At 49.5% G+C, this 13,748-nt stretch overlaps 1 protein-coding gene across 4 annotated transcripts in view; it reads left to right on the forward strand.

The window, feature by feature from the left end:
• VTI1A (vesicle transport through interaction with t-SNAREs 1A) overlaps positions 1–13,229 on the forward strand; it is a 361,732-nt gene extending 348,503 nt beyond the window's left edge. For all 4 annotated transcript variants that reach the window (XM_006938177.5, XM_006938178.5, XM_019813825.3 and 1 more), the window contains one exon: positions 496–13,229. In XM_006938177.5, the coding sequence (XP_006938239.1) occupies positions 496–589 (94 nt within the window). In that variant the 3' untranslated portion in view covers positions 590–13,229. The remainder of the gene's footprint in view (positions 1–495) is intronic.
• Positions 13,230–13,748: the final 519 nt, after the last annotated feature.

Consider the following 13,748-nt stretch of genomic DNA (forward strand, 5'->3'; position numbering starts at 1 on the left):
CTTAATCCTGTCCTTTTCTTCCTAAATCTCTCTTTTACTTTTCCCCAGGTATTTTTGTACAGGTAAGTACCTCACTGACATATGTTTCCTTGGAGTCTTTTACTTTAACGGGAAACACTGCAAAAAAAATGAGGCTTGTCTCACATTTTAAATTAAAAAGAGAAGCTCGCGTGGGGCCCTTGATCGCTTAAAGATTACTACATGGTACCCTGAGCCTGGAAAGCCATTTGATTCGCCTTAGCATTTCTCTGAGTGCCGCGTGACAGTCACCGCGGAGTCGTTCATTTCCTCGTGCGTCGTTTGTAGACCCAAAAAGCTCATGTGCGCGCACATGCACGTGCGTACTCACGCGCGTTCACACTCAAGCCCCACATGGGGCTCTCTACCCCCACCTGCGAAACCGTCGTTTGATTAGCCAACTTGGTCTTGACTGGTCTTGGTCAGAAAGTCCTTCATTTATCTGTGATATTTTTTTTTTCCTTTGCTCTTTCCTAGAATCATCCAGAACCGCATCCTGGTCGTCATCTTGGCCATCATCCTCGTTGTCACCATCCTGATGGCAATCACTTTTTCTGTCAGAAGACGCTGATGGATCTGCTCTTCCCTGATAAACAGCAACAACGGCTTGTTCTGAGTAATTAAGACAAAATGGTCACATGAATCATTCTTTTGCGCCGACAGGCCCTGAACGACCCTCCCTCTTTTCACCACTGTTCGGCTGAAGCGCAGAGTGTAAAAATATTTTCTATTCCTGCTTGTGTGTGGGTCGGTTTCCTTTTCTAGGTTTGTCTTCACCCAGATTTGTTTTTTGTAGGAGAAGGTGAATGTTTATTTGCCTTTCGGTAATTTCATCTACTAACCAAAATAGCTTTGGTGACTTTCTTCCTTGCCCCGTGGACGTGTCAGGGGTCATGGTTTGGGATAGGGCACGATGAGTCAGTCGTGGGGCATCTGATGGGCTGTGCTGTTTGTCACACATCTCTTGTCTCCAAATTGCCCTTCTGTGATGTCCAAGGATAAAAATGCAGAGAAAAACAGAGGCCACAGCCAGTGACCCACTCCAGCAAACCGGCCCTGTTCCTACCCAGGCATAATGAATATAGTCTACCTGCCTGAGTGATTTCATTGTAAAGGTGGATATTTAATGTCACTTGTGCAGGAAATTGACTTAGCACTTTCTCTGTTTATATATATATATATATATATATATATATATATATATATATATATACTTTTATTTTTTGCAGCCAAGAATATTTTTGCTGAGTCTGCCCAAGATCCACTTTTCATAACTTTGCTTACTGGCTACATGAAATATTTCCTTACCTTCCCCAAATCCCACAGTCCCTAGAATTTGCTGGCAAAGTAAGCCTTGGCACGATATTTAATTGTGACCCCCTCTCCCCTGACCTGTGTAAGCATCTCTGTATCCTTTCGGTTTTAATATCTGCACTGCCAAAAGCAGCCCTCATACATGCAAAAGGTCTGACAAGGTTCCCTCCACATCCATTCCAGTATGTAAAGAGAACATGAATATTTCAGGAAGAGCAAGAACATGAGTCCGTCAGTGTGAAATTTCAAATGTGATTATAAATATGGCATAGAGTCCTATAGGATGATTCACTAGAAATAAACTTTATGGAAAATGTTCACTAACCTCCTTCAAAAGAATAGGGGGGTTGCAGCGTGTTACAAAGGACGGCTTGGATTTTTCTACAAAAAAATGTTAGCACAGCCTTCCTGACTTCACTGTGTATTCAAACCTCTGACATGCTTTGTGATTGGTTTTGGTTTCTTTCTGTCCGAGGTAACCGGGAATTGCGTTCAAAATGAGTTCATTTATGATCAGGCTTCAAGTTGCCCAAGCTGAGGTCATTTTCCCCCTAGTCATAAAGCAAAATGTGTTTTTCTTAAGACTTCATTAGCATTTACAAGGTCCGTACTATCTTTTTGAGTGTAATTGGAAGCTTTGAATCCTTGAAAAATCAGACCTGTTCTCTTCATAAAAAATGCTAACCACCTGTGCCCAGAGATTGAGATCACCTGGATGGGGCACTTTATTTTATATTTTGCCCCAACTCCAAGAAGAACCTTTATGGTTTAGAGAGGAAATGCAGAATGGCAAAATCCACCGGAGAGATCGTACTTAGCAAAACAGGCCAGGGCCTGCGTGTGTCCAGATAAATCATTTAGTATTGTGTAAATAAAGCTGCAGCCTTTACTTTGCAGGGATCGTATGGGATTTTGGCAGGGGGAAGTAGGATGGTGAAGGAGTGGGAAGGCAGTGCTAATTTTCCTATCAGCTTAAAGGATCCATCTCAGCAAGGTTCTTTTATTCCGATAACGGATTTTGTACATGCTGAACACATTGAAGAAACCATTAAAAAGCAGGGGAACAAACAAACAACCTCCTTCCCGTTCCAAAACACTAATGGTGGGGAAGTATTACACCGACCTCTCCGGTGGCTTCTTTGGAAACTGTTGATCTCAGCTAAAGCGGGTAACCAGTTATCCAGCTATATACGCCTCACGCCTCTTCCCAAGGCCACCCAGCAAGCCAGGTTGGTCTGCTCATCTAAACCCGCTGGCTCCTCAATATTTCACTAACGCCTTGCGTTCATGTTGAAGTAGATGAAGTGGAGGGCGGGGGCCAGGGGCACTGCTTGCCTCTCAATGGCTTTTCCTTTCCAGTTCTACCTCTTTATCAGCTCTTGCCTGAGATTTTGCCCCGGTTCAACCTTGAGAGTGAGAGAATCTGACCAGATGACCCTTGGCCTACCAGCCCCATCAAACCCACCTTGAGAGCGGCCCCCAAGACCCGGGTAGTGAGCGCTCTGTGGGAGGCTGGTCTGAAGTCCCGACAATTCCCGCCTGGCCCTCCGGCTGCTGCAGGAGAAATTCGAGACCGGAGACACGGTTTTCTCCCCACTCCCCTGCTCCACTGGGGAAGGGAGAAAGCCCACAAATTCGAAGCAGGTCCTAGATCTGTGAAAGGCTCTGGGAACTTCCTATGTCGACTTTGCGGACCAGTTCTCCAGTGGAGAGCCTGTGCTGAAAAAATGAGGTTCAGTGGGAAGGTGGGGTGGGGGGGTGAAGACGAAGAAACACCGAGGAGGAAGAGGAGAAGGAGGCCCTGGCCATATAAAATTCATGCAGACTAAACAGTTTCCCTGACCGAATAAAGTAAAGCGGATGCTACCCTGCTCCGGAATCAAAAGCAATTTAATTAAAGTCTCTTAAGTTGTAAAGAGTTTTAAATGTTCCGTGTTGAAGGCGAATGCCTGCATATGCGATGGGCCTGACGTCAGCCGCCAGGCCTGGGCTGGGAGGCCATTTGCTATTCTGTTTAAGGCAGGCTGGATTGTCTTATTTTGGAACCAGCTTGGTGGGGGGTTTGCTTTGCTACTGCTTCTGAGCCCTGAGCTTCAAAGGCTGAAATTAATGGTGAACAAAATTGTGCAGCTCTGACCGTCCCATGCGGGGCAAGCCCATTGAGGGTTATCATTAAGTAAAGAAATAAAGAGGGGGAAAAAAGCCTGCCTGTTCCAAAAACCTCATCAGATAATGACCTCAGTGATTGGATTTTCATTACCAAACAGCATCCAGAGATTATCTACCCCATAGAAGAAGGGGGGGGGGGCTGGAAAGAAAGAAAGCAACTGTCTTTCTCTCCTTCTCTTTCTCCTTTTTTTTTTTTTGCACATCTTTTCTTTAAAACTGTCAGATCATTTCAGTATTTCAAATCCGAGGAAAACAGCCTGCCTGCTGCTGTATTTGAAGTTCTAATGGTGTCAAAAAGTCACGACTGACTGACAGCCGTCAGTCCCAGAGGGGCTCATTAAATCATAAAAACTTGACAAGGAAATAATTGCGCATCGCCAGCAACTTGGCGCCTGTTTAGACGTTTTTATTTTCTTTCATTATTAGTCCCCACCATTACGTTCATTAACAAATTGCATTAAACAACTGTTAAGGGCTAATGATTTGTTTATCGCTTTTTATTATTATTATTATTTAAACATTAGCTGTGTCATGTGGTACCCTAGCAGCCTCTTGCCATCGTCTGACTGAATATTTTTCCACTCCGAGCTCTGGGTACTGTTGGAATATGAAATAGATTATTCATTACTCTCCTCTTTGCCACTGATTTGATTTCATGTAGCGTCTTCCACAGAGAAAGATGAAAACTTGTCAAAAATAGGTTATATCTTATTCGAAGGGGCAACAATAGCAGCAGGTACAGGCACACTTTAATATTTAATTAAGGTTGATGTTAACCCCTTTAAATGACTTTAGCTGTAAGTTCTATTCAAATGCAGAAGAGAAAAATAATTGTTCTTAATTTGCAACCTGTTCAGCAAGCATTCTTCCTGGAGTTAGCTGGAAATTTAGAGCCGAATTTTTAAATAATGAAATTTCCCGTCATAAATATTTATAGCCGTTTGTCTACGTAGTTGAGAATTAACTACAAGCAATGATTTCCTCGTCTCTCTGGTTTGAACTGCTAGCCTAGCAGGGCACCTGGCGCTTGGGAGAAATGGCTTTCCTGGGAGAAATGCACATCCAGAGCCAAGGACTGTTGGTTGGTTGTGGCTGGGGCTGGTTTCAGAGGAACCTCTGTGAGTCCCTTGTTTCTGGTCCACTTGTCTCCTCCGCTAGCTGAGTGTGTGGTTGGAGGACTGTGGTCTGGAGAGTAAGTAGGGCTTTCTTAAAGGAGCACTTGTGTGTCCAGTCGGCTGGTGTGGGGAGGGTGTGATGGGGTGTCCGGGGCGTCTCTGTGTAGTCAATGAGCTCATTGCTTTCCTAGTAGACAATAGGAGCCATGCTTTGCTGGGATTGACCTTCCGTCTTTTTTCCTTTCTGGGACTTGCCACCGGTGAGATCATCAGCTTTTCTATGGGCTCTGAGCTGGAGGGGAAAGGTGCCATCTTCATCCCGAGTCTGAAGTCTGTGGCATTCTCCGTGCCGCAACTGCCGGCTGCCTTTGGTCACCCTGTTTGATTCGATAAGTTTCACATAAGCAGGGAAGCGCTCTCAGAGGCCTGGTTCATTGGTATGTCGGGGCTGGGGTGTGCTGGTCAATATCAAGGAACAAGGAGTACTTTCCTGCCGGCTTGTTTTCCTCCCACCCACGCATCCTCAGAAAGACAGACTCCTTGGGCAGCTGCTCCATGGATGTGAAGGGGAGAGACGGCACATGTCCCTCGCTCAGCCACCACCTCTCAGCATCACCCACCAAAGGACAGACAATCCAGTAGGAGCCGCGGCATGGGAGGGGCTCATCCAGCAGGCACGAGCCACGTGAGGCCAGCCCTAAGCCTCATAGATCACCGTGGGCATAGAAACAGCAGACACACCAGGGCCTGGGGCGGTCTCGAGCTTCCATTTCAATCTGTTCCAAATTAGCCACATGACAACTCGCCACCTTCAGAACGGACTCCACACCTCAGCAAAAGACACGCTCAAAGTCGTTTTTCCAAAAGGAAGGAAGGCTTTGTGGTAAGCCATCCCCAGTCTGACTCCCAAAGACACTGGTTGCCTGAGATGAGATGCCAGCCCTCAAACTTGACTTCGTCCTCTGCTATAATTCATCACCTTAAACTAAATTCCAAGGAACATTCTTGCTTACATGGCTTTGCCTGTAGCCCATCGCGCTCAAACCAGTGCTGTCTGCCAGGGGCCATCCACATTTTATGACAAGTCGGGTAGCTCTTAGACAACATGTCAGCCTTTTTAAAATGGGGCAGGTGACCGTGTGGAGAGCTCAGAGAAGTTTTTAAAGCCACAAGCAGTGCATCCGAGGAGGGAGTCCAAGAGTGGACCGGCCCAGGCAGGAGAATATTTGTGTGTGATTGGAACCAAGGCTGGATACAGGGTCCTGAAATAGGTGATGGAACGAGGGTCAGCATCCTCTTCTGTTGTAGAGGAGGGAAGACACGGGGATTGGTGAGAGAGACTGGCCGTGTCCGTTAGGATTCCAGGTCAGCAATAAGATGAATGTTCCAAAGCCAGCTTACCAGAGGCACGTAGGGCAAAAACAAGATGGTGGGGCAGACCCAAAGTGACACGACAAGGGGATTGGGAATGTGTGAGGAGGTGAGGCACAGATGGTCCATAGGTGAAGGATGGATTCCCAGCACCAGGGGAGAGGCAATGGTGAGGGGGGCTCATCCCGGGGGGGGGGGGGGCAGTCAAGAGGGAGGGGCACGGGCATCAAGGCCCCGCTTTGTGCCACCCTGGGCCCATTATCGGCCTCCTTCAGGAGGAGCCAAAGGAGGGGAAAGGCAAGGTGCCTATCTCCCAGGACCCCGGCCCAAATCACACACAACCCCTGTTGTCATGCCTCAAGGAGCTCCCAGCATGCTGTGGGAAAAGCACTTCCTCATCCTGAATCACCTCATTACTCGTGCTACATAAATAACGAAGGCATCACAGAGAGAGGGGGAAATGCCAAGCAGCAGAGCTCTAGACTGTGATTCTGTGAACTCGTGCACCCCCTCCTTCCCTTCATCCAAACAAGGCCCTTTGGCGTGAATAATAGCTCAGCGGCCCCGAAGCCCATATTGATCTGTTGCACACACAGCTCCTCTGAGAGCTGCCTGGACTTTTCCTGGGGGCAGGACAGCACCGTTCAGTGCAGCGCCCTCCCTCCCCCACCTCCTCGGCCTCCCCAGGTGTGCTCAGGAGGGGACAGTACGGGGCGGAGGGGGGGGGAACAGGGGTGGCCAAGGCCCTTCTCCAGCCCAGTGCTGCTTTGTTGCCTCAACTTTTTTGTTTTTGACTTATTTTGCCGAGAAAAGTACCTGAGTTGGAGAGAAATGTTTTTGTTTTTTTTTTTACATGATGAGGCCCCACAGAGTGGAGAATGAAATACATCCTCGGGCTCCAGCTTCTCTCCAGAAGGTTCTGCCAAAGACCCAGGCCACAGAGGCACCCTCAGCTGACATTCACGGAGGCCTACTGCATGCCGGGCACTGGGCTAAGCGCTTTGGATGCCAGACTGCCCATTCCTGTTAATTTTCTGTCTTAACACCATCAGAAGAGAGGAGCCGAGGATGTGGCTAGAATCCGTCATGTCTTTGGGGGATGGGGTTGTTGTTAAATTCAGTAGAGAAGCATCAGCCATTGGATGCTAAATGCGCAGGGCCTGAAGCCCGCCAGCCCCACACCCTGAGGCTGCAGACACACTGTCCCCCTCCTTGTTCCCTTCTCTTTTGGACACAGCAAGTGACCCAGGCCTTGGCCCTCCAAGCCATGTACAGTTGTACCATGAGCCAGGTCTCTGCACAGGGACACCCTGTGGGCTGGTGGATACCTGAAATCCCACCCTTAAAAGCCCATGCCTTTGGTGTCTGACCTCAAACCCTGGAAAAAATGCAGATTCCTTTTCCTCCGGTCAGCTGCGGCCCCATCAACCACTGATCCTTCTGGGTGAATTGTCTGACCCTCTCCTGAGAGCAGATTTCGGATCCAGGGGAGGAAAGACCCACCATGGGAGGGAGCAGTTAGTGATCTTTGGGAGAAAGGGTAGAAGGGAAGGAGACCTTGGCTGCCTGGTGGTTTCTCTTGGGATCAGCTGCCCTTTGGGGTAATGAATGGGTTGCCGGGGGCACAGCCTAACCCTAGAAGCCCACACACATCCTGGCCAGGGCTCAGGACCACTCAGGTCAGAGACACATGGGCTCTGCAAAGGCCAGATAACTGGTTGAGGGTCCCCTGGCACATCCCACAGCAATGCCTTTGTGAGGAGGAGGAAGAGGAGGAGGAGAGAACGCAGGAAGGAGGTCGGGGGTGTGGTGGAGGGATAGTTAGAACAGTAGGCAGGGGGTTCCAGCCAATTGCTTTCCTTGCGGACCTGCTCCAGCCTGCTCCCCCACCCCCACCGGCCCTGCTGACACAAGAAGAGGCCAAGGCCTCACAATGTACAATCTGGCATTTGGGGAAGAGCCCCGGGCAGCCCCTCCCCACACTGCCGCATCCAGGGGTCTCCGCATAGCAGGGACACGGTGACCCTCAGAGCCTCTCTCTGCTTGATTTCCATCTTTTCTTCATCCATGCCCACCACCACCCCACCCCCCACAAGAAACTACAGAGCGAAGAGACAGCTAGGGGCTTCAGTGGGCTCACTGCTGTCCCTGACAGGGTTTCTGAACAACCGAACCTCTCCCTGTTTGAAGTGTGAGAGGTGTAATCAGATTTATTCATCTAGGCAAAAGATATTTATTGACTATGTACTTACTGTTCCAGGGCCCAAAGACACATGGTGGAGAAGCTAAGTAAGAACACAGAGCTTGTGTCGTCCCACGGCCCCGGGGGCCATGGGTAGGAAAGTAGCTTTCATTCCCAGAGCCCCGACTTGCTATCTAACCTCAGGCAGGTCACTGTCAGGGTCTGAAAGGCACATCGCGCTGTCCATGCCTCTGCCACCTGCCACTGGTGCCCCTGAGGTTAAAGCCCCGTCTCCCCGAATTCTCGCAAAGCACTCTAGTGCTGTGTGTTCGTGCCTTCTTGCAATTTCCAGGACTGCGTGTGCAAAATGGCCCCGCTGGAGTAGAGTAGGGTTGACATTTGCCTGCAAGTGGTTGAGTCCCCATCAGCACTGGCTTCATATCCAGGACCAGCCCCCGAGAGGCAGGGAACAGGAATGGGGACCCTTTAGATTGGGACTGACTTAGAGGGGTTTTTTTCCTTTTTCTTTTTTCTTTCTTTCTTTTTTCTGCTTATTAAATGATAAAGGTTTGACTTGGCAGGCAATCAGAAACCCAAAATATCATAAAAGGGAAAAAAGTTGCCGAGTGGCTAAGAGGTGCACCACGGGAGTGTCACTGGGCTCAGCGGCGAGGTGAATTGCTGAGCGATGGAGCAGGAGACATTTTTCAAAGGCTTCTCTCTCCTTCTTTTCCTCTCTCTGTCCCCCATGCAGAAAGGGAAAAATAGAAGCAGAATCCAGATTTGGGCACGAGGCTGATTGGTCACCCTCCCCCAGACAGTGGAGAAACTTTGATCTGGGGACAGGACGAGCCTGGGCATCCCGGCAGAGGCTGCCACGGGTCCCAGCCTCCGGACAGGCCTCCCTGAGGTCCCGTGAGGGGACGTAACCCACATGGTGAAGGACAGCCAGAGAGAGTGAGGTTGGAAATGAGCAAATGTGGGACCGGCATCCCTTGAGCTCCGTGCTGGCCACCTCGATGACAGTTTGGATAGCAAAAGCCAACCAAGAGCCAGGTGGATGGGCTCAAATTCATGGAACCCTCTAGCTTCGCAGGCTTGAGGGGCCATTTGGGCCAGCCTTCTTGTTCAGGTGGGGAAATGGTGCTCAGAGAGGGAGTGAGACTTTGCTCAAGACCACCCAGCAGATGGGTGGTGGGGCCAGGAGTGGAGTCCAGATCTTCAGCCTCTAGTCGAGCCTCCTCTGCACAAGGAGACGTAACTCAAACAGCACCACATTCTGGAAGCCGTGGCCCAACCACAGCACCGCTGGTCTCTTTGGTAATGTTGGCCTTCAGACCACGGGACTAACATTCCTCAGTTACAGTCTTTAAACCAACACATACAGAAAAACTCAGGTCCGTCCCTGGCGGCTATGATCATTTTTTTGCCCTGAATGTCAGATCTTTGCTCTCTTGAGGAACGAACTGGCAGCGGGCACCCTGGTGTCCCCTCAGCTGAGCTCCTAGCATCACCGGGGAAAGTCCTTTCTGTGCTCAGGTCTAGCGTCCCTTGCCACCCCCGTCTCCACCAAAAGAATCGGGTGAGAAACAATTTAGTGAGAATTAGAGTCCCCCTCCCCTGACGGCGAGTCCACAGCGGCCTCTGGCAAACACCTTGGCTGTGGATGCTAAGAACGTGCTGGAAGACGCCCTGATGATGTTCCAGGTTCTAGTGGTTGTGGCAGCAGTGGATTCACCCCTAGGAGCAGCCTAGCAGGGAGCCCCCTCGAGGCTTTGCTCTTTTCCCAAAGTCTGGCATCTTCCAGGCCAGAGGTACTCAGAGCTCTGGGCCCTTCCGTGCCACCAGCCTGGCATGTGGCCTCATGACCACAAATCAGAGCCTGCTTGGGGCTTTGGTGCCTCATCTGGCAAATGGGAAAGTCGTTTGGAAAGTCTCAGGAGGGTAGGCCCCTGCCAACTCCAGTCATCCACGGCAGTGGAAAGGGAATGTTCCTGATAAAGCGAGGGCCAAAGGCATAGGAGTAAGATGGCAGCCGTAGGTGTGTAGAACCTCCTGGAAGAGCAGGAGACTTGGTGTGCCGAGCTTCTGGGTGGTCTCAGATGCAGGGCCGATAGCATGGGCTTGTGACCGGTGCGGGCGCACGACTGGCCCCACACTCAGAAGGGCCCCACGCTGGGTGCTTAATGATCTACAGTCACTGTCTTGAAATTTGTGATAATTCTGTCTTTGTAATTGTGTTTTGCAAATGAAGTCCAGCGAGCCAATGGACCGTGAACTCGGAGCTTGGAGACCGGGCTCACATGCAGTCCTGCCTCCCTGCTTCTGGGGTCTGATTCTCAGCCCCCTGGAGCCCCATTTCCACTTGGCCTTCCCATCCCAACCTCCACCCAGCAACTGCTGCCAGCCTGTCCCCAACCTGGGCTCAGGCATGGGGAGGGTCAAGGGTTGGACATGTGCAGCCCACAGCATCTTGGGGATGGGGCGTGGCGGCCACAGTTCCTGCCTTACTCTGGCAGCATCAGAGCACATTTAGTGAAGGACTCACTGGGGAGGAGCCTCTAATCTGCCCCAATACAGGGACCTAGGATACCTAGTGCACCCTGGCACAAAGCTCGCACCGCCCCCGGGGTTGCCCATCTGCTGGGGGTTGGGGCAGGGATCCTGCAGAAGAGGGAGATGCCTGGCTCGACCCCCTGTTCCAGGCCTGGGGCACAACATGTCAGTCCAGCTTCTGGGAAAGAAGGGAGCCTGACCACCAGGCTGGAGGACAAGTGCTTGGCCAGGTCACAAAGCAGGGCCCAGCACCCATGGGGCTCTCTACTCCCGCTGGGAGAACCCCCAAGCCTCGGGGAGCCCTTTCTCCCTTCTTCCAACTTTCCTGAGTCCAGCTTGTCTCCTCCGGCCAGTTTGAGGCACCCTCTTGAAACAAGTCACAAAACGTGTTGTGTAACTGGTGATTCCACACACGTATTAATGTTCTGCTATTTACCTTTAAAACTGGCTTTACACAATATAAAAATGAAAAGTAAAATTCACGCTAGTGTTTTAAAAAGTTGACTTTACTTAGAAGGACGTTAACTAGAAGATTTGAAACACCATGCCTAGTCAAGAGTGAGAGACCAGGGAAAAAAAGAAAAGGCATTTTTGTCCTGCTTTCTGAATACAGGGCTCCCTATTTTCATTTTGCTTTGGATCTTACCAATTACGGAGCCCGTCCTGCCTGGATGAGTCACTTTCCCTCTGGGGCACCCACTTCCCTATCAGGAAACCAGACCATTAACCTTGTGCTTCCCCCTCCCTTGCCCACGGGCACATTATGAAGGTATACTCGGAAAAAACTCATGAACAAGATTTAGAAACCAGCGTGGTGCCAACCCTTGGCCTTGGAACATGGCCCTTCTTTCTTAAAAGGGGGTTCAGCCCCCCTCACGGAGCTTTCACCATTGACAAGTCAGTCTCTTCCCCAGGTATGTCCCTAGGTATTATGTCCTAGATCCAAACCCCCAGTCTAAAAGCTATCCCTCTCCCCTGGCGTACATATGGACTGGCCTCCATATTTGGAACCCAAGCATTTTGTGAAATGGAAAGATGTCAGCCAGTCCAAGGGCTGAGGCCTGACAGTGTGCAAAGACTGGCCACTGGTCTCTACACGCATCCCTTTTATTGAATGGTGAGGCCAGGATTTCAGAGCTCAGTACAAAGGTACCAGCACTGGGGAAGGCAGGCGCCAACCAGGTTTGGCTTGAGGGATCATCTTCTTGAGAATGGTAAAACTCTTGACTTCCAGGGGGAAGATAGCTGCATTTCAGAATCATTTCCCCGGCTGCTCTCATGGAAGTTTCAAGAGCAACTATCCACCTGCCTTGCCTGATGTTTGAGGACTCAACTGTCCAAGGGATCCATGTAGCAGCCTGTCATCTTCTGTAAAAGTACCGTTACTTTAAGATAACATTTGTGGGGGCACCTGGGTGACTCCGTCAGTTAAGCGTCTGCCTTCATCTCGAGGTTCGTGGGTTCGAGCCCTGTATGGGTCTCTGTGCTGTCAGCGGGGAGCCCGCTTGGGATCCTCTGCCCCCCCCGCCCCTCCCCCACTCTCTCTCTTTCTCTCTCTCAAAAATAAACATTTTTTTTTTAAAAAGATAACTTTGGTGGGATGACTGCATGAGTGAATGAACGAATGCGTCCGTTTAGTTCAAGTTGCCTCAAACGGAGCCCAGATGTTAAACTGCATAACAGTGTTAACATAACAGTGTTAACATAACAGAAATGTGCCATTTCAGGAGAGGAAAACTTGGACGGCCCGTTTGACTTCTTCTCCTGCCTTTCCCCGATAGTGGAAGATCTCGCCCTCGTTTTAACGTTTTGTGGGTTGTTTTTTTTCCTTCAACTTTATCTTATTTCACTTCATTTCCTTTTGAGTGACGTCTCTGGTTCCAGCTCCACCTCCTCCAGATAATCCATTAGGCCTGAGAGCCGCTCCAGAGTGGGATTAGAACTCGTGTAGAACATCGTCGCTTTAAACTGAAATCTGCTAATTAATGGCTCTCCTCTGCGTAACTGAACGATAGCGCTCCTTCCCCGCGGAATTGCAATTTCATGGTTCCTAATGATGGTGCGATTACATTATCTGGATCACTCAGACGGTGGGTGTCAGGAGCGATGCTCAGAGCGTGTCTCGGGGATGGGGAGAAATCGCGCCTACAGCCAAGGGGATGAGGGGAAGGAGTGCGACCGTCTGTTCATTTTCATTGATCTGTCCTGCTCCTTCATCTCATTCAGGCGTTCATTTCAAGGTCGAATTTCCCCCAGCTCCACAATGCCTCCTTCCCCTCACTTTTTCCCCCTCATATTCATAGGGTTATATTTTCTTTAAAAAAAAAAAAACTAAACTATTTATTTGGTGTATTCCACGGAGTAATTTATTTTCAGCATTTATTTTCATTACATTTCTTGGAAATGCGGTTCTACATATCGTTAGTACAAGTAATATATGTTGATTGTTGTTTCCCAAACTGACTTGTATTATTTGATGAGTTAAATAAAATGCCTCAATCCAACGTCTGCTATTCCCACCCTTTGCATTTCAATTATTTATCTTCCATTCCCTTTCTAAATAAAGGGGAGTTATAAATCTTCAGTACTTTGCTACAATTTCGGTACGGTGAATATAGACGCTGTCAGTTTTTTGTTTTAATGGTAGAACTTGAAAGGATCATGTTCAAGGTTGCTTTTGAATGCCGGCCCCACCCCCACCCCCACCCCCACTTCTTCTTCTTTAATTGTCTCAGAGGTGGTTTTGCAGAGTGACCACAAACCTGGACATGAGCTCTGGTTCTCTCGTTGGTGAGTTGGAATAATCTACCCATCTCTTCACTGGGCTTCTCTTTCCTCGACTGTAAAGTAGGGAAAATATCACCCACCCAGAGGACTGATAGGAAGATACCACCAGGGATGTGATAAACAATCACCATCCCCTCGTCTTGGTTAAACGAGCTGCTCTTTCACATCGTGGTGGACACATATTGAGGATGGGGAGTTTGGGGGTGTTTTTATTTTGTTTTCCTTAAAGATTGCTC

The sequence above is a fragment of the Felis catus genome, chromosome D2 (assembly GCF_018350175.1).
Source record: "Felis catus isolate Fca126 chromosome D2, F.catus_Fca126_mat1.0, whole genome shotgun sequence".
Taxonomy (NCBI): domain Eukaryota; kingdom Metazoa; phylum Chordata; class Mammalia; order Carnivora; family Felidae; genus Felis; species Felis catus.